Below are 19046 nucleotides of genomic sequence, written 5' to 3' on the forward strand. Positions count from 1 at the left end.
AATTATTATTTTATTTTATTATTTAAATTGTAGAAAAAATAAATAATTGTATTGCATTTTTTCCTTAGCTGATCACATGGCTGATATTCTCTAAGATCAAACAAAGCAAAGATTTATCGACAAATAGCTGCCGTGTTGGATTGTTTTGTTAAATCATTTTTGTTGGTTCAGGCAAGACAGAGTGACGTGGAGGGTGGCTGATGAATTGCCGTGGTTACTGCAGCAGCAGGAAGATCGAAGTAAACTCCAGATGAGTTTGCTTAACTTGTTTGTGTCCCAGAACCTGTACAAAAGGTACATTCTTACATTCTTGTTGTATCTCTGATTTATGTGTGAATATATGTCTGAAATAACATCTTGCTGCTGATGTGTGTTCTCAGGGGTCATTTCTCTGAGCTGCTGACATACTGGCAGTTTGTTGGTAAGGATAAGTGCTCAATGGCGACAGAGTACTTCGACTCATTGAAAGAGTTTGAGAAGACCTGTGAGAGTGAGCAAAGCATGAGCCAACTGGCCAACCTGTACGAGACACTAGGCCGCTTCCTTAAAGACCTGGGACTTCTCAGCCAGGTGATACAAACGGAAAGACTGATGATCACCTGTACTCCATTTTAAAGTGTGTGGAAATGACGTGAATGTGTTGTATTTAAGGCGGTGGCCCCCTTGCAGCGCTCCTTAGAGATCCGTGAGACGGCTCTGGATCCGGACCACCCAAGTGTGGCTCAGTCCCTGCACCAGCTGGCGGGGGTTTACGTTCATTGGAGGAAATTTGGAAACGCAGAGCAGTTGTACAAACAAGCTATGGAGATCTTTGAAAATGCTTACGGCCCTGAACACAGCACTGTCGCTAGAGAACTAGACTCACTCTCGCTCCTCTACCAGAAACAAAACAAGTACAACACATTTTTCTTAAAATTCATACTCCACTATGCAGATATTGCAGAGGCTTTGTTCCAAATCCTAATGAGCTGCCTTCTGAGGAAGAAGCCATCCCAAAGAACTAAACTAAAACCCTCTGCATAATGCAGCAAACTAGTAAACATGGAAATATCCGGAAATTTTGACAATCTTGACAGTCAAATAAGCATAAGAAACATAGCACACAAATATTAGATGAAATGTTTAATTTTTAATTAAATATATACAACTTATTTTATTGGTCGTTTTCTATTTGGGGTTTGGGGTAAGGAATCTTAAGAATTTAAGATGTTTGTTTTCTATTTGAATATATTTAAAATGTAATTTATTTCTGTAATGGTGAAGCTGAATGTTTTATTATATAATATATACACTATATTGCCAAAAGTATTGGGTCACCCCCTTCTAATGAACAGGTTTGACTACTTTAGTAATTTCCAGGAGTACAAACTGGTCTGCAGAAAGCCAAGTCCTGATCCAAGCTGAACACCTCTGGTGTGACTTTAAATGCAGATCTTGAGCCAAAAACTCTTTACCAAACACCAATGACTTGTACATACACTATATGGACAAAAGTATTGGGACCCCCCCTTTAGAACAGAAAAAGGCACTTCCAAAACTGTGGCAATAAAGATGGAAACATTGAGTCACACTTTATATTAGGTGGCCTTAACTACTATGTACTTGCATCAAAAAATTAGTACAATGTACTTATTGTGTTCATATTGTATTGCAAAACACTTTTGCTGCTATTGAGGTGGGATATGGGTAAGGTTAGGGACAGGTTTGGTGGTAGGGGTAGGTTTAAGGGTGGGTTAAGGTGTAAGGGATGGGTCAACAGTGTAATTATAAATGTAATTACAGAAATTAATCACAGATGTAACTACATATTGGTATTCTTAAAAATATAAGTACAATGTAAAAACATGTATGTACACAATAAGTGCATTGTATCAAATGATTAATTTAAATGTAAGTACACAGTAGTTAAGGCCACCTAATATAAAGTGGGACCAAAAATTGTATTTCCATCTCTGTTGCAACAGTTTTGGAAGTGTCTAAAATGACTGTACCCATATGTACAAGTCATTGGTGTTTGGTAAAGAGTTTTTGGCTCAAGATCTGCATTTAAAGTCACACCAGAGGTGTTCAGCTTGGATTAGGACTTGGCTTTCAGCAGACCAGTCAAGTGTTATGTGGGTGTGTTCTAACTTGTGTTTTGTTGCAGTTACTCAGTAGCTCACCTGATGATTTTTTTTTGATACTTTGGGGACTGATTTTTATTTTAATTCTTTCCCTTTATTCCCTTTTTGATTTGTTTTGGTGAGTATGGTTGTTGGAGTATTTTTGTGATTATGCATGAGTTTCCCTGGTTGAGTTTCAGCTGGGTTGAACATTAAATCCTTCCTTTGGTTCTCTCTCTTTTGTTATTTTCGAGGTTATTCTGGGTGGAGACTTGTTCTCTGTCGGGGGTAAGCAATTCACAACTGTTTGATCATTGATTATATGGTCTACAGTTGTTTTTGTTTTTGTGCTTTTAAAGTCGCCTCGTGCCTGGTGCACCTCAGAAGATAGATAGGGATTAGGAAATGTTAGGCATGTATCCGGGTGTTTCTCATGTATTTTGTATTATGTTAGGCTTCGCAACCATGCTCACTTTTTGGGAGGGAGTAAGACGAGAGCATTTAAGTTAGGTGAGTTAAAAGTTCTCCCACTTGTGTTTGTTTGGTCCGTGATCCTAACTTTAGTGTGCTAGCAGCTTTTGTGTGATGTTCCTTTGTGGACTTTAGTGTAGATTAATTCCCAGTATTAATATATTTGTGATTAACTAGTGGCATTAGAGAGCTGTTGCTTGTTTGGGAGGAGTAACATTTTGTAGTTTACTGGGTCATTTAGTTCTACTTTTGGGTTTAAAGCTTTTGTGTCAGTAAATTTTTGGATAATTATTATACAAAAATAATGTTTTTTTGTAGTTTTGTACTACTGTGGACCTGTGGTGTTAGCTGTACATTTGTGCAAGTAGTGGAAAGGACTCCATTTGTATTTCGTGCTTTTGTTGTTAGCACTTTAGTTTAGGAGTTCAGTTTAGTAATGGCTTCTTTAGAGGATTTTCTAAAGGAACCTTCAGATGAGTTGCTTGAGCTTTTTACAAAAGATCAACTCTTGCAATTAGCTTCTCATTATGATATTACCATTACCAGTAGTGAAAGGCGTTTAAAGGATAGTATAAAGGACATCATTAGAAGCGTGTTGATTGATAACAGTGTTTTGAAAGCTAAGTCAGTTTCCTTACAACCCATGGTTACTCCTTTGTCTGAAGCTGCAATTCAATTGAGGCTTAAGGAGCTAGCTTTACAACAACTGGAGGCTGGGGAGAGGGAAAGGCAATTTAAAGAGAACCAAATATATCTTGAACATGAACGGTTTCTTAAGGAGTTTGAGTTGAAAGGGTAGCCATATTAGGTTAGTGCCTCCCTTTTCTGAGAAAGATGTTGAGAGATTTTTCTCACTTTGAACGTGTGGCAACCACATCTAAGTGGCCCAAAAATGTGTGGACTTTGATTTTACAGAGTGTTTTGGTAGGTAAAACTCAGGAAGCTTACTCTGCTCTGAGCCTTGAGAGGAGCACTGATTATGATGAGGTTAAAGCAGCTGTACTGAAAGTAAATGAGCTAGTTCCTGAAGCTTACCACCAGCGTTTTAAACTTGTGCATCACACTTATGTTGAGTTTGCAAAGCAGAAGGAGAGTCTGTTTGATCGGTGGTGTACATCTCAGAGGGTGGAAAGTAAGGAGCAACTTAGACAACTTATTTTGCTTGAATTTAAGAACTGTCTGCCTGAAGTTGTGTCTGAATGAGCATTTGAATGAGCAGAAGGCAGTAACTTTAGAGCAAGCTGCTATCCTGGCAGATGAGTTTGTTTTAACTCATAAAGTAAACTTTGGTGACAAACAGGCAGAGTCTCCGAGTAAGGGCCAGAACAATGTTCCGATTTGGAAAATTTTCTGATTTTTCTCATGATGAGAGGGCCTGTCTTTATTGTAAGAGACCAGGGGCCTCATTTATAAAATGTTGCGCAGAAACCGTCCTAAATTTGATCTTACGATCGTTTCTCCGAAATTCGTACGTGCGATTCATAGAATGAACGTACGAACAGAAAACGAGCGTACGCGCCTATTTCAGATGTGAAATCTATGAATTGCAAATTATCTTGAACTTGCGCACAATTGAATGGTTTCAGCTCTCTGCCTTGTAAACGACTCCTAATTAATATCATTAACATATAAAATATCACCAATCATCATAATTTAGAACAGTGACCTGCAAGAACAGCTTACATTTGAAAAATTCTGCATTACTCCGACAATAAAAAGTGCGTACGTCTGCTCGGACGTCAAAAGACCGTTTTTTTATAAATATGAGCGTTGGCGTGGATTTAAGCGCACACTCTAAGATCAAATCTGTGCGTACGCACGCTTTATAAATGAGGCCCCAGGTCATCTTATTGCAGACTGTCCTGTTCTAAGTAAGAAGCAGAAATTCACAAAAACTGTAGCGTTTGTAAGTTCTCTTTGTCATCCTCACTTGCAAATGTTCCATCTGAGAAAGTGGAATGCAAAAATGGTGAGTTAGCTGGCTCATCATCATTTCTGATGGATGGTTTTGTATGTCTGTCTTCTGACCCTGAACATAGACAAGCTATTGAGGTCTGGAGAGATACTGGAGCTTTCCAATCTGTGATTCTCCAGGATGTCTTGTCTTTTAATGAAAAGTTGGCTCAAGGTTCGGAAGTAATTATTAAAGGATTTGGTGGAGGATTTTTGTCTATGCCTTTACATAACATTCATCCAGAATCTGATCTAGTTTCTGGTAATGTTGTAGTTGCACTTTGCTCCCGTATACCTATAGACGGGGTGTCCTTTATTCTGGGGAACGATTTGGCTGGTGGTAGAGTGCAAGTTGTTCCTGAAGTAACTTCCACTCCCTGTAAGCCCGATAGCCCAGATGAGCTTGAATTGGCATATCCAGAGGAACCATTTGAGGAATGTTGAAGGCAAGCCTCCTTCAAATCAATCAGAGATTCCACTTTATGATACTTTTATGGCCCATGGTGATGTGACCTTCACAGGGTTTGGAAAGATGTTTCCATCTCGAGAACAGTTAATACTCGAGCAAAAGCAAGATCCTACCTTGTTACCGATGTTTGAAGATGTGGTACCAGACGAAACATTATCAAATGTAGCTTCTAGTTATTTTATTATTGATAGGGTTTTGATGAGAAAGTGGACAGATCCAAAAATGTCAAGTCAGGATGATTGGAGTAGTGCATTTCAAGTAGTGGTACCAGGAGTTTATCGATCTGATATTTTGTCTCTTGTTCATGATCGTTGTCTATCTGGCCACTTGGGTATCAGGAGAACACTGGATCGTGTGTTAAGGCATTTTTCTGGCTTCGGGTGAGGTCAGATGTGGCTCAGTATTGCAGATCATGTTTGTCAGGTGACAGGTAAACCTAACCAGTTTATTCCCGTAGCTCCACTACATCCTAGTTGGAGAAATGGTTGGCTCCTGAACATATTACACTTATTAACTTTTTGGACTGTCTTATTTTCATTTCAGGTTTAGTAGGGTTTGTGAATTGGCCAAAGAGTATTTCAAAGCAACTCTGGAGAAGATTTGATTGAAAGGCTAAGCAGTGTGTGTTCTGTCCAGGAGACCAAGTACTTGTGCTTTTTAGCTGTATCTGGTTTTGTGTTACAGGCTCAATATAGTGGGCCATACCTCATTGACTGGAAGGTTGTATGAGATTCCAACCAGCAGTTAATGTGAGGGAGTTTATTTCCGTAAGGTAATGGTCTTAAATTCTGCCACATTCGTGGAAAGGATAATGTGTTGGCAGATGCCTTATCAAGGTCTTGTCTGTTTATCTTATTGTACATGTTGGTGTTGCATTAGGTTGTCCTATAGCAACATTTTAAGGGTGGGAGTGTTCTAACTTGTGTTTTGTTGCAGTTACTCAGTAGCTCACCTGCAATCAACGGGCTAATTGAGGTCACCTGAAAGGAGCCATTTAAAACTGCAGGACACATGCTCACTCTCTCTCTTTGATCCTGCAGCCAGCTTGTTTTTGTGACAGTCCCTTCTTTTTTTTCTCTTTTGTTACTTAATAAACCTTATCTTATTTGGTAAACTTGTTTTGTGTCCTTGATGTTACAACCCTGGCTCTTGGGAAGCAACAAGTTCTTCCACACTGAATAAATCAATCATTTCTTTTTGAACCTTGCCTTATACACAGAGGCATTGTCATGTTCGAATAGAAAAGGCTCCTGTCCAAACTGTTGCTTTAAAATTAGAAGCACACAATTCCCTAGAATATCATTATATGCTTAAACATTAAGATTTGTACTCATGGAAATTACTAAAGTAGTCAAACCGGTTCATTAGAAGGGGGTGACCCAATACTTTTGGCAATATCGTTATATATATATATAGAAATAGAAATGACCCCCATTTTTTTTGGAATTGCAGTGCATTCTGGGATTGCCTTAGATTTCACACGATGCGACCTTTGGTTTACTTTTAGGAAACCCATCCTAGGCAGCTTTCTAGGATTTGGAAAATATACCTTTAGGCCTTTTGTTTGTTTTATTATGTTATTAATTTAGACTTGGGGATGGGCTAATTCTGTTTTTTCTTTTGTTTTGTTTTATCTAGATATGAGCAGGCCGAGAAGTTGAGAAAGAGATCAGTCAAGATCAGACAGAAGACAGCACGACAGAAAGGCCACATGGTAAGGAAAGACCAAACAATAATTTTAGCCACATTTGTGTCTCATTTGGTCCCACTCAATGAACTGTGAGTTCAGAGTAGTGGGGGGAAAAAACAGTATCTCTTATACTGTATGTGCTTGTGTTCTTTTTAGTATGGTTTTGCTCTCTTGAAGCGGCGGGCACTGCAGTTAGAGGAACTTACTCTTGGCAAAGACTCAGCAGATTGTGCCAAGACTCTAAATGAGCTTGGAGTGCTTTATTACCTGCAGAACAATCTGGAGTGAGTAAATCATCATTTCATACATACCACACATCCTGGAAATTTTGGAATTGTGCAATGCAAATTTTCAGTCATGGAAAATAGGAAAAACACCTAAATGTCCTGTAAAATATTTTTCATCACTAACAGTTTTAGTAGATATTACAAATACAATTAAAATGCAACCATTATTGATACAAATGACAAAATTTTTTTTTACTGAATATTTTGGACATATTTCCAGGCTGCTCAAAACTGTTCTTAAAAAAAAAAAGAAAAACTTTTCATAGTATTTGCACAGTATTCCCTTCTTTCCCCTGACTGGGTTCAGCTGGGTCTACTTCTTCTACATGCCTGTTATGGGAGTTGCTTTCTTTGCCACTTAGTAGCACCTTAACAGTCATGTCTTGCCCCACATGATGTATACTGGTTTTCCAATGAGCTCCAAAAAATTAAAAAATTAAGAGCCTTTGGGGCATTTTCTTCATCATGGTGATGTTCAAAGATAACATAACCATACCCGAGAGACAGGTTGGTTCTTCTGTCTCTGCACATTTTCAGTGTACAGATGGAGCCAAATGGGAGCACACAGCTCCTGCACACAACTCTCATACCATAAGGAAAGAGTATGAGAGTGCCAAGGAGCTGTACGAAAGAGCACTTGACACCCGTAAATGAGCACTCACCCCAGATCATCCCTCTCTTGCCTATAACCTCAAACACTTGGCCATGCTTTTCAAACGCAGGGTGAGAAACCACAGGAAAGAGTCACAGCTCACTAGCTCTGCAAAACATGTAGCAATCAAGTGGCAATTATGTCAAATAAGGTGGTGTTTCAGCTCTGCACTGCTTGGTGTACAGGGTTAGCTGGGGTAAACAGTATTTTTTTTTTTTTTTTTAAAGAATCACCAGAGAGTAAATTTGCATTTTCATTCAGCCTGTCTTGCTGTTTTTGTTTGTTTTGCACCTCATGTATTACACTCAATGGGCACCTAAAATGTACCTATCTATAACAGGATTGTCCATCATTTCTGAAAAGACTTACTTTGTATGGCCAACTTATTGTAAACTATTCTTATACTTCAGTACTTTATTAATAATACACATTTTCCATTTGCAGTTATGTATGTAATATGCATTTTAATATGTTGGTGTTTATAACCTAGTGCTGCAAAAATGTTCTTGACCCGTTCCCTGGAGATGCGCCAGCGTGTGCTGGGGCCAGATCACCCCGACTGCGCTCAATGTCTGAACAACCTAGCCGCGCTTCACAGCGAAAGGAAAGAGTATGAGAGTGCAGAGGAGCTGTACGAAAGAGCACTTGACATCCGTAAACGAGCACTCGCCCCGGACCATCCCTCTCTCGCCTATACCCTCAAACACTTGGCCATGCTTTACAAACGCAGGGTGAGAAACCACAGGAAAGAGTCACAACTCACTAGCTCTGCAGAACATGTAGCAATCATGTGGCAATTATGCATACATTTATTCTGCAATGTTTGTCTTTTTAATATTATTGATGAATTTGAGACCCTTTTTAATTGGCTGTCTGTCTGTGTGTATGATAGGGGAAGCTGGAAAAGGCAGTCCCTCTATATGAACTGGCTCTTGAAATCAGAGAGAAGAGCTTCGGGCCTAAACACCCCAGTGTTGCCACCGCTTTGGTTAACCTTGCAGTGCTCTATTGCCAGCTGGTGAGAAACATGTCAGACTTCTCCCACCTGCTGTATTGTAAAACTATCCAGTCCGTTCTCTGATGATGTAACTCATGTGATGTGTTTGTGTTGCAGAAGCAGCACAGTGATGCATTGCCTTTGTACGAGCGCGCTCTAAAGGTATATGAGGACAGTCTCGGCCGACTGCACCCTCGTGTTGGAGAGACTCTGAAAAACCTGGCTGTACTCAGGTTAGCCATATTTTCTTAACTCAGCTGTACCAGTTAAATTTAGATTAAATTCTCGGCACATTCAACAAACGTGTTAGGCAGCAATTAAGAACTTGTGCTCATTATGATTACAATGTAAGGATAATATTACATCGTAAGGATAAGATTTGACAGTTTTGTATGTTAATCTAAGGTCGGCATAATTTGGAGTCTTTACAAATGTTGTCGTCTTCTGAAATCTTTGCAAAAAGACAAATATTTACAGCAGTCAAATATGGAGTGCCTCAAGGATCTGTATTAGCCCCCCTGCTGTTTTGATTATACATGCTGCCCCTTAGGCACATTTTAGTACATTTTGTAAATATTGCATTTTAATAAATATGTAAATAATAGAGGGAAAGTAATTAACCATATCTAGAAACCAGAATTTTATAACTTGGATCAGTAATAACCACATAGCAACCATCCAGCACATCCTAGAAACCTTATAGCAACAACATGGCAACCATTCTCTTACTTTCTCAGCTATGAAGAGGGAGATTTTGAGAAAGCTGCTGAACTGTACAAGCGAGCAATGGAAATAAAAGAGGCAGAGCCATCTCTGGTGTGCGGTAAGGCCCCCTCACCTCACTCATCTAGCGGCGATACCTTTAGCCTGCGAAGCCCTGCCCTGCCTCACACCTCAAGGTGACACCTCACACCTCAATACTTACCAAGGTGAAACTCTTACCTCTATTAATGAAGCCATATTGGCCACACTTGATGTGTTCAGGCATGTGCTTGAAGTCTACATGGAGCAATCAAATATGGTAAGAAAACATTGGAACATGGTTCTCATTCCTACTGTAATTTACAGTATGAATCATGTTTTAATGTATCATTCATTGCCACTGGGTTTATAAAAGGTGCTCTCTGACTCTCAAAAAGGTAAAATCCGAGAAAGTGTTTTATACCTGTGATTTTCAATGACTGTTGAAAGACAACACTCCATAGCATAAGCATACAATGACATTTCAAATGTACTGCTGTTAAACTGTTAGGTGTAGTAGTGTTTAGTAAAGTCACTATGACCAGAATAGTGTTATTTATGGAAGGCCACCTCAGAGTGTAAAATAAATTTGCAATTATCAGAAATTATGTGAAAAAACACTAAAGTCATGAAATATGAAGTAGCAATTAGAAGAAAAGAAGTTGCAGTTACAAGATATATAGTAGCAATTAGGAGAAATTGCAGTTACGATATTAGGAGTCACAATTACAATAAATAATGTTGCTATGAGTAAGTAATTTGGAGAAATAACATTATAATGTGAATTTGGGTTACAATTATATACATTCACAATTGTGAAATATGAAGTTATGAAGCAGCAACAGCAAAAAAAATAAATTGCATATCAAGATATGAAGCCACATTTATGAATTTTGAAGTTGCAACTGCAAGAAATAGTGGTGCAATTATATTTTTTCTTCTTTCAGACGGCAAAAGGCCTTCATAGTAATGAAGCATGATTGTTAATGCAGTGCAAAATATTACTTGCATTTTCTCTATATATTTACTTGATAGAAAATTCAAGTTATTTTCCTCTAATTATCACTATGAGAAACTTTTTATTATAAACTTGAGTACAAGTCGAATGACTTGGTTAAAGTTCAAAATGTTGGTTGAAGAAATATAATTACCTTGGTATTTTATACAACGTCAGTATTCGATTCTTCCAAAGCACTTTTCACTTGCATGGTACAAAAACCTTTTGGAAAAGCTGATGTGTGACCAATTTCAGCACATTTTTTCAGGTTTCTATCACTGCTGCATTCAGCATATGCAAACACAAAGTCGAGCGTAATGGAAGTTCGCATCATTTCATCAGCGTCTCAGCTCCTTCTTTTGGTCTATGGCCTACTTCTTGTCATGCTGTTGTAAATTGCACAGTATTAATAAAGGACAGCTGTCATACATAGCCATACAAAACACTATAACATGATATCAAAATACAGGTAATGAATAAAATAAGTCTGATTTTATTGTATTCAATATCTTATTTATTGTATAGGTCTCACATTTTTGAGAAGCATTTAAATGGTTCAACACCACAGAACACAGCATGTGCAATAATTATGCTGCTTGTAATGCATAATGACAGTGTCAATATATGTAGTTTAGTTTATACAATGACTGTTTATCTGATATTACGACCCATATTTTTGTATTTGGAAATGGTACTGCTGTTTGTTTTTTTACATTTTGAATTGTGAATGTGAAATACCTGGCTATATCGCACGTGTCTAGTGCTGATGACTACCTGTTTACTTAGAAGAGACATGTATAATGAAGGAATATAAAATACTAAACGGATGCAAAATAGTGGAAATGCCAAAATCTCATTTCTGAATGTCTGCAAATACTTATGGGTGTTTAAAAACTATTTGGCATCATTTTTGTAGAAAAATCATCTTTGAACTGTTAGATTCTGGGAGAACATCAGAAACTTCCATTCTCTAAACTTCCATTATTGCTTGTATTATATCACATTGTTGTCATACAATTTGTGCCAGGTTTTTTTTATACACTGCCAAAAGAGGTGTAGTTTATACCCAAATTCTTCTAATGCACATGATCCATGCACAAAATAATATTGTGTATTATCTACCAATAAATGCATAATTGAATGACAATAACAGTTGTAGTTATTCTTTCTCAATGCAGAGGAAAACTGATTTCACAACTATTGCTAAGGCTTCTTTAGATTGATCTAGTTTAAATGCAGGAAAAGCAAAATGGAAAGTAACAACAATAAATTTATTTTTTCATTTGCATTATTACAATGTTATACCATTCAATACAGCAGTCAGAATCAGGCCGACGATGAAATGTGAAATATTTGTGTGATAATCTTTATAACATCTGGCTGGGTGTCTACAAGCACATTCAGTATTAGACATGACAATAACATATATAGATGTGTGACTGAAGTCATATCCATTTCTGTCACATAGCTGTTAACAACAGCTATTTAAAAACAATCTTTCAGATTGGTTCTATTTACCATTCCATGCTCTGAAACATTAACACTGTGAAATAAAAGATCAGCAGTATTAAGACTTTCAGTTGAAGTAAACCTGTAAGCATCTTGAGTGTTACAGGCTGCTTGCAAAAACAGAAAAAAAAAAAAAAACTAAATCCAAACTCATTTAGTATGAGACCTCAGATGTTACATGTATGTAAGTACAAAATAATGAGTTTGTCTTTAGTGTATATGTGGGAGAGTTTTTTTCTGAGTTCAAGGATGTCATTTCCCTTACATCTTTCTCATCTGAGCCATCAGCTCTTCTAAACTCTGATCGGTTTCCTCCACCGTCTCCCCTGATGCTCCATCCTGCCAAAAAGAAAGAACACATGGAGTATTACACATACATGGTAGTCAAAAGACGGTAATGATTACCAAGGCTGCATTTATCATCAAAAATATAGGACAACACCAATATTATCACTTCAAATTAAAATAACTTCTATTTTAATATATTTTAAAATGTTTTTTCCAGCTGTCATTACTCCAGTCTTCAGTGTCACATGATCTTTCAGAAGTCATTCTAATATGTGGAATTGCTGCTCAAGAAACATTTCTTGTTATCAATGTTGAAAACAGGTGTGCTGCTTAACATTCTTTGATGATAAGAAAGTTCAAAACAACAGTATTTATTTGAAATAAAAATCCTTGGCAAACAAATGTCTTTACTGTCAATTTTGATCAATTTAAAGCATCCTTGCTGAATAAAAGTATTAATTTCTTTCAAAATATTTTTACTGTCCCCAAAATTTTAATGTTAATTATTTAGCAGATAAATGCATTTTGTTTTCACAGGATGCTTGAGTTATAAATGATCTCATGTGACCCTGGACCACAAAACCAGTCTTAAGTCGCTGGGGTATATTTGTAGCAATAGCCAACAATACATTATATAGGTCAAAATGATCAATTTTTCTTTTATGCCAAAAATCATTAGGATATTAAGTAAAGATCATGTTCCATGAAGATATTTTATAAATTTCCTACCATAAATATATCAAAACTTTATTTTTGATCAGTAATATACATTGCTAAGGACTTCATTTGGACAACTTTAAAGGTGATTTTCTCAATATTTAGATTTTTTTTGCACCCTCAGATTGCAGATATTCAAATAGTTGCATCTCATCCAAATATTGCCCTATCATAACAACCCACACATCAATGGAAAGCTTATTTAAAATTATTCAATAATTGACCCTAATGACTGGTTTTGTGGTCCAGTGTCACATAAGCATCTAACCCAAACCAAAAATCGCATTAAAAACTTCACTGCTTGTCAATTTTTTTTTAAAGCATGAAAACTCCCGAATAATCAGTGTTGTGTTATAATTCAGTGGGTCATACTTTCTCAGGTATGGTGTAGGCTACAGTAATGCCCTCCGGCAGATCTGGTACCGGTCCTGATGCGTCCTGAAGCTCTGCCTCTGACACCTCTGACACCAGCTCAATGCCTGGCAGGAAACAACATCATGTTCAAGTTTACATAACATTTAAAGATTTCTGTTTTATGAATGAGGAATGTGGTGTGTGTGGGATGCCAACCCCATTCATTGTCCTCATGCACCACTTCCTCTTCTTCCTGTACCACTTCCTGCTTTGGCCGGTCTGCTTCTTTTTTCTGGAGTAAGGAAGGAATAACATCATATACTGTTAGTATTAATACTAATTGGTTGTCACATTATGCCTTTTTTACATCCATGATTAAACAACTTGCCTAGAAACAGTTGTTGTTAATATTTGGGAATTCTGTAAACTATTTCAAAAAAATAAAAAGTGATGTTCAGCAAATCTGAAACTACTTAAAAGACATGCAGTTACAGAAAATGAATTTAAAAATAAAATTTAATATTAAGTTAAAATATTATAAATTTATTATCTATAATATATATAAAAAGATTAATATAAATTTAAATTAATAGAATTAAGAAAAAGTTTCAGAATTAATGTTGTGGTTAAATAATATTTAATTATTATATATTTTTATTAATCACTAAATCTTACCCTTTGACTGAACCATCAAGGTGTAGCAGTAACACATGAAAATGAGTGTTTATGTTTGCTTTTTTAATTTGTAGGAGCGTCACCTTGTACTCGTCCTGTTGTCGTCTGCAGTGTCTGTCGTCACACTGTGGGTTGGCCTTCATTGCCATGCTCGGGAAGAAATCCTGCATGGCATTATAGCCCAGGTAATAACTCACTGTCCCAAACCCCAACAGATACCTATAACACAGACAATTTCATTCCAGGCTTTGTGTTCTAAAGTCCTTTGGAAGTATTGACAGGGCAAGATAGAATTACCAAGATAGAATGGTTCAGTTTGGTTAAGTTACAAAAATCTAATGGCATTTGTATGATACTACAGCATTTACTATCCACTACACAAAGTAATCAGTATAACTAAACTGAAATAGGATACATTTGGTTATGGTGTAATCTTAACCCTGTAAAGCCTGAAATAATAGTACAAATGTAATAATAGTACAATAGTACAAATGTAGTAATAGTAAAATTTTTAAATGGAACAGTTTATTTGAACCTTTTGACAAAATATTCTAACAATAAAGTTTTTGGAGTATTATGTCAGGCTTTTATGGCTCATATGCATGGTTTTCCAAATGATTATGCACAAACCAGTGTAATTTCAGTAAAATAAACATTCAGATTTTAGTTTTCAAAGAACGTGTTTTTGTTTTATATTTCATATCTTTTTAGGTATCAATCTCAGACAGGTCTTCTTAGGTAAATGGAAAACCAACTTAAAGAGGTTGTTCCGCTGCTCTTTATAGCTGCCCTTTTGATTTAGTTATTTTTGTTTGACAGAAATCAAATAAATGATTTTGTTTTACTGAAATCCTACTGATATAGTATGATATAGTGAGCATGGGCGGTTTTCTTCATTAGGGTGAAAGGGAGGGATTTTTTTCTGTCCCATTCAACCACGGTGTTACTCTAGCTTTCACTGTTCTAGTCCAATCAGCATCAAGTCACATTCTGTGGAGTTCTGGCCTTTTTTGGACAATTTCACTCTGGCTGAGACTCACCCCGAGTGTTCTCAGGGACTGTAATGCTATCTCTATGAGTTCCTTGCACCAATGTACTTTCGTCATCATACGTAACCTTAACTTGTGCAGAGATTGGGGAGAACAAACATACCTCTATTAATAAGAAATATGAAGTCAGGACCAGTCTGTATGGGCTGAATAAAGCAAACCAGTATCTCAACAGTAAAGTGTTGATGGATGACGATTGTAATGGAAGTAAAGACGATTACAGTGACGTACAGAAGTCATAGATTATTAGCGCGCTCTCTGATAGCTCTTTGCACAAACACATTTCAGTATGGTCGCATGCAAGGCAAGTGTTTTATGATGGACACTTGCTGAATAAGCACGTTTTAATAGGAGTTTACAATGGTTAGTGGTGTTTATGGGCATCAACACTCACTTTGACAGAGGAGCTGTTCACTGGTCATGTTGAGCTGCTTTCAGATTGCCACATTCGACAATTTATTTACTTTTTTAATTTGTGTTTAATAATTCTCAATGGATCTGTATGTATTTATATACTGTCAGGTTAAGGCGGCTGGTATAGTGGTCTTTTGGCAAATCCGTGTGGTCCTGTTTGGTATTGCAGCTTGACTTGTTATAGAAAATGATCTAAACAAATGTGGCATTTATCTTTTCCTCACAGTTTTTGCTGTTGCGCTGTATACATAAATTGTGAATTATGAAAATAAAAATAAAAAAAGTTTTAATTTATCTTGAAAAATTAAATATAGTTTTGTGAGAATCATCCTCAAACTTATTCTTTAACTTACTAAAACAATTATCTTTATTTAAAATGTTAAGTCTTAATATTTTTCCTTTTGTTATACTGGAATAAATCATACTGGGACGTATGCTAAAATAGTTGGATGTGGTGCCCTACTTATGCAATATGAAACGTATGATTTTTGTTTCTTAAATTATGTATGGATCAGTCAAGTAAACCCAAGTTGCTTCAGTCAACTAAGTGTCCATCTTGAAATATTACTAACAATTTAAAGGTTATTCTTATGTATACTAAGAGTTTGCAGCAAAAAGACACGTACCACAACCTGAAGGGGAATGTTTTTAGAATTATACTAAAAGGCCTTTTAATTGCTAAAAAGTATAACAATCAATCATGTAGTAGGTTTTTCAGTATACAGATACAGTATGCTTTACAGAGATTAAAAACAGCATGGTTAGGTCTGTGCTGAATCATCAAGATTGTGATGAGGTCTTACTTCAGGACATTCTGCACAAGGAGCCCGGCGACCACTCCCATTGTGGTGGGCAGACTGGCAGCACAAACCCCGTCCCTCTTCAGTGTCTTCTCGTCGATATTTGCAGCCACTATGAGGGGAGGTGCACACTGACACACACACACAGACACAACTGGATCAGATCACTGTTACCAACCCATCTGACATTTGGCAGAAATAACCAGTGTTTTATGGTTTATGACACAGAAACTAGACCGTATAGAAGAGGGTACAACCATATGAAATGGTTTTTAAGATCATAATTTATATTCAAGACACATAGTATGTGTTTTAGAAGTGTGAGTGTGTCATACAGCAAAACAGGCCGTTTCTCCAGGGATGATGAGCTGGATGTGTCCAGAAACGGCATTCTCACTGACGCCTGACTCCATCCAGATCTGACCCAACTCATTACATGCCTATAAGAGAGAAACTAACATGAATTTTTAATAATAATAATTGCTAAATTACAGTGACTGATTTTTCTCAAAATATAGCAAAAAAATTAAATAAAAATGCAAATAATAAATAAATATATATAACATATGTATACAATGAAAAAAAAAAAAGTTCTTACAGTTTAATGACAAAAACTCACAGTATTAATGGCCATCCGAGCCTCAAAGTTATCAACACAACTGAGGACCAAATCCACAGGCTTCCCCTCCTCAAGTCCTCCGTGACTGAAAACACAAAAGCAAGACTGTTTATTATAGCCAAATTGAAAATGAGAAGGAAAACTTTGAGTATACTGTGACATTAAAAATAAAAAGTGATCACCTAATGCGGTTCATGAAATGCATGAAGTTGTCCATTGTGGTGATGTTATAATTGTGGGTCTCAAAAGCAACATCTGGATTAATGTTCCTATGCAAGAAAACAGAGTAGTAGTATATTTTTATTTAATGCCATGTCAGCATCTTAGGCTATTTTCATGGCAAAAACTATTTAAAAAATACAAGTAAAACAAATACAATAAAAACCAGCACACAAACAAACAAGTTATATTAGACAAGATTTTTTTTACATTAAAATATGATAAAAATTCTAATACTTTTTCTGGCAAAATTATAGTTAGCTCTTTAAGTGAGTTTGCAGGAAAACAGAATTAAAATGGGAAATATCAACTAAAATGCTGTAAAATAATCTTTTAATTTCTAATTTTTAATCCACATCACAGTTTGTTAAAATAAAATATAAATAGAGAAAGATGAGGTGGATTTCCAAATAAGTTTGATATGCAAATTAACCTAGTTGTTAATTACAATTTCGCTAAGAATTTTGAAACGGTGATATAATGATTCATGCTTTTATTTCTTTTAGACTTGACTAGAAACATCTCATACAGATTTGATGCTCAAGAAACATTTCTTCTTATTATTATTATTATTATTATTATTAATAATGTTGAAAACGCTTGAGCTGCTTATTACTTTGAAACTTTTTCAGGATAAAAATATAGAAAGTAAAAAAAAACATTTATTTGAATCTCATATATTTAAATTTTTGTAACACTATAAATGTCTTGACTGTCACTTCTGAAAATCCTTGCTATATATGTTAAGATGATTAACCTCCCCCTTACCTAAGAGTGTGTTCTGCAGCCTCAACTTTACTGAGCCCTGCCTGATGTGGCTGGAAGAAGAGCCGGTTCATGTTGGCCAACTCCACGTTATCGTAGTCAAACAGCAGCAACTGCAGGGAAGAAATCACAGACACAGCAAAAAGAGGCATGACAGTCTGTTACTGCAGAGCTGAGGCATGTCTCTGGGGGTTATGCTGTTGGCTTCCCTCCTGTACTCCGACTGGCAACACACACTACAAGAATGCGCCAATTTTAACTAAAAAAAACATTAACAGACTGGCCAATCAGTGCATGTTTATATTTGATTCATTTGTCCTATATATTAGATCTATATATTGAGGAATGAGGATAAAGGTGCATTACCTTACCAATGCCACATCTGGTGAGCATTTCTGCAGTGACACTCCCCACTCCTCCAACTCCCACCACTGCCACAGTATACGAGCGGATTTTCTGAGAAAGACAGCAGGTGGATAGTGCTCATCTGAACACGAGCAAGCAGTTATCAATATAAAAGTATCATAAAAATAATTATAAATATACGTTTACCTCGTAGTCTTGAACTATGCCCATCCTTTTGAGTGCCATCAGACGACTGCGAGATATTAAATATAAAATTAAAGTGACTATCGCACCGGTTTAGCTTTCCATATGTTCAAAAACAAGTCAGTGATAATAAATAAACATAGCAGCGTCAAATTGCTCACCTGTATGGATTTGAGTCTACGACTTCAGCACTCATTTTATCTATCTTTGGTCTGAGATGATGTTCAGCATCACTTTGCTTCTGTTTGGATTTTATTAGTTCATTTTCTAACTCACGGATTCGCAGCTTCAGTTCCTCAACGGTGGCCATTTTTTCTTTAAAAATCCTATATTGTATTAAACACGAGTTGATATGATTTTCCAATGGGAAAAATAAAGCACGCCAAAGATTACAATTAATGTACACGTCCGCACTGTTACAAATCAGCTGGCGAACAGTGTGTCCAGATATTGAGCCCGGAGTGAAACACAAAGTACACAGGAACGAAAGTTCCCCTAATGAATGATTCCCGCAAATCGGTTCGTTCTTTTAAATGAACTGGTTTAAAAAAATAATAATAATAATTAAAAAATATCTATCACTACACCACATTTAAAAACATACTATTGTTTATTACGTTTTGTTCGACAGTTTTTTCCAAGTTAGACCCATGACTCGTCGCCGTTTAGAGGCTAAATATCATTTAAATATAAACAATACTACAATTTATTTACAATACTAAGCATTTT

General features: G+C 36.4%; 2 protein-coding genes across 3 annotated transcripts in view; one reads left to right on the forward strand and one right to left on the reverse strand.

Moving 5' to 3' along the window:
- nphp3 (nephronophthisis 3) overlaps positions 1-12011 on the forward strand; it is a 27359-nt gene extending 15348 nt beyond the window's left edge. The window contains exons 20-28 of the mRNA XM_058765387.1: positions 172-294; positions 381-570; positions 652-893; positions 6634-6709; positions 6842-6969; positions 8115-8355; positions 8517-8642; positions 8739-8854; positions 9359-12011. Of these exons, the coding sequence (XP_058621370.1) occupies positions 172-294; positions 381-570; positions 652-893; positions 6634-6709; positions 6842-6969; positions 8115-8355; positions 8517-8642; positions 8739-8854; positions 9359-9524 (1408 nt within the window). The 3' untranslated portion in view covers positions 9525-12011. The remainder of the gene's footprint in view (positions 1-171; positions 295-380; positions 571-651; positions 894-6633; positions 6710-6841; positions 6970-8114; positions 8356-8516; positions 8643-8738; positions 8855-9358) is intronic.
- On the reverse strand, positions 11966-18802 carry uba5 (ubiquitin-like modifier activating enzyme 5). 2 transcript variants are annotated; one of them, XM_058765389.1, is made up of 12 exons: positions 18479-18802; positions 18321-18366; positions 18135-18224; positions 17772-17881; positions 16967-17053; positions 16785-16869; positions 16501-16605; positions 16169-16296; positions 13986-14121; positions 13444-13519; positions 13246-13352; positions 11966-12207 (listed from the first exon to the last, which is right to left on the reverse strand). In XM_058765389.1, exons 1-12 carry the CDS (start codon positions 18625-18627, stop codon positions 12130-12132), a joined length of 1197 nt encoding a protein of 398 aa, XP_058621372.1. In that variant the 5' UTR covers positions 18628-18802; the 3' UTR covers positions 11966-12129. The 2 variants fall into 2 exon arrangements, with proteins under 2 accessions (XP_058621372.1, XP_058621373.1); XM_058765390.1 differs by lacking the exon at positions 18479-18802 and having other exon boundaries at positions 18140-18224; positions 18321-18335.
- Positions 18803-19046: the final 244 nt, after the last annotated feature.

This window comes from Onychostoma macrolepis, chromosome 24 (genome assembly GCF_012432095.1).
Source record: "Onychostoma macrolepis isolate SWU-2019 chromosome 24, ASM1243209v1, whole genome shotgun sequence".
Classification (NCBI taxonomy): domain Eukaryota; kingdom Metazoa; phylum Chordata; class Actinopteri; order Cypriniformes; family Cyprinidae; genus Onychostoma; species Onychostoma macrolepis.

Bases quoted from the DNA above. Each gene is read 5' to 3' on its own strand.
- uba5 (XM_058765389.1), bottom strand. From the start codon at position 18,627: ATGGCCACCGTTGAGGAACTGAAGCTGCGAATCCGTGAGTTAGAAAAT. The intron at 16,606-16,784 runs GTGAGTTTTTGT...TCTCTCTTATAG, and splicing joins CTCGGATGGCCATTAATACT to GCATGTAATGAGTTGGGTCA. The intron at 16,297-16,500 runs GTATGACACACT...TGTGTGTGTCAG, and splicing joins GAGAAACGGCCTGTTTTGCT to TGTGCACCTCCCCTCATAGT.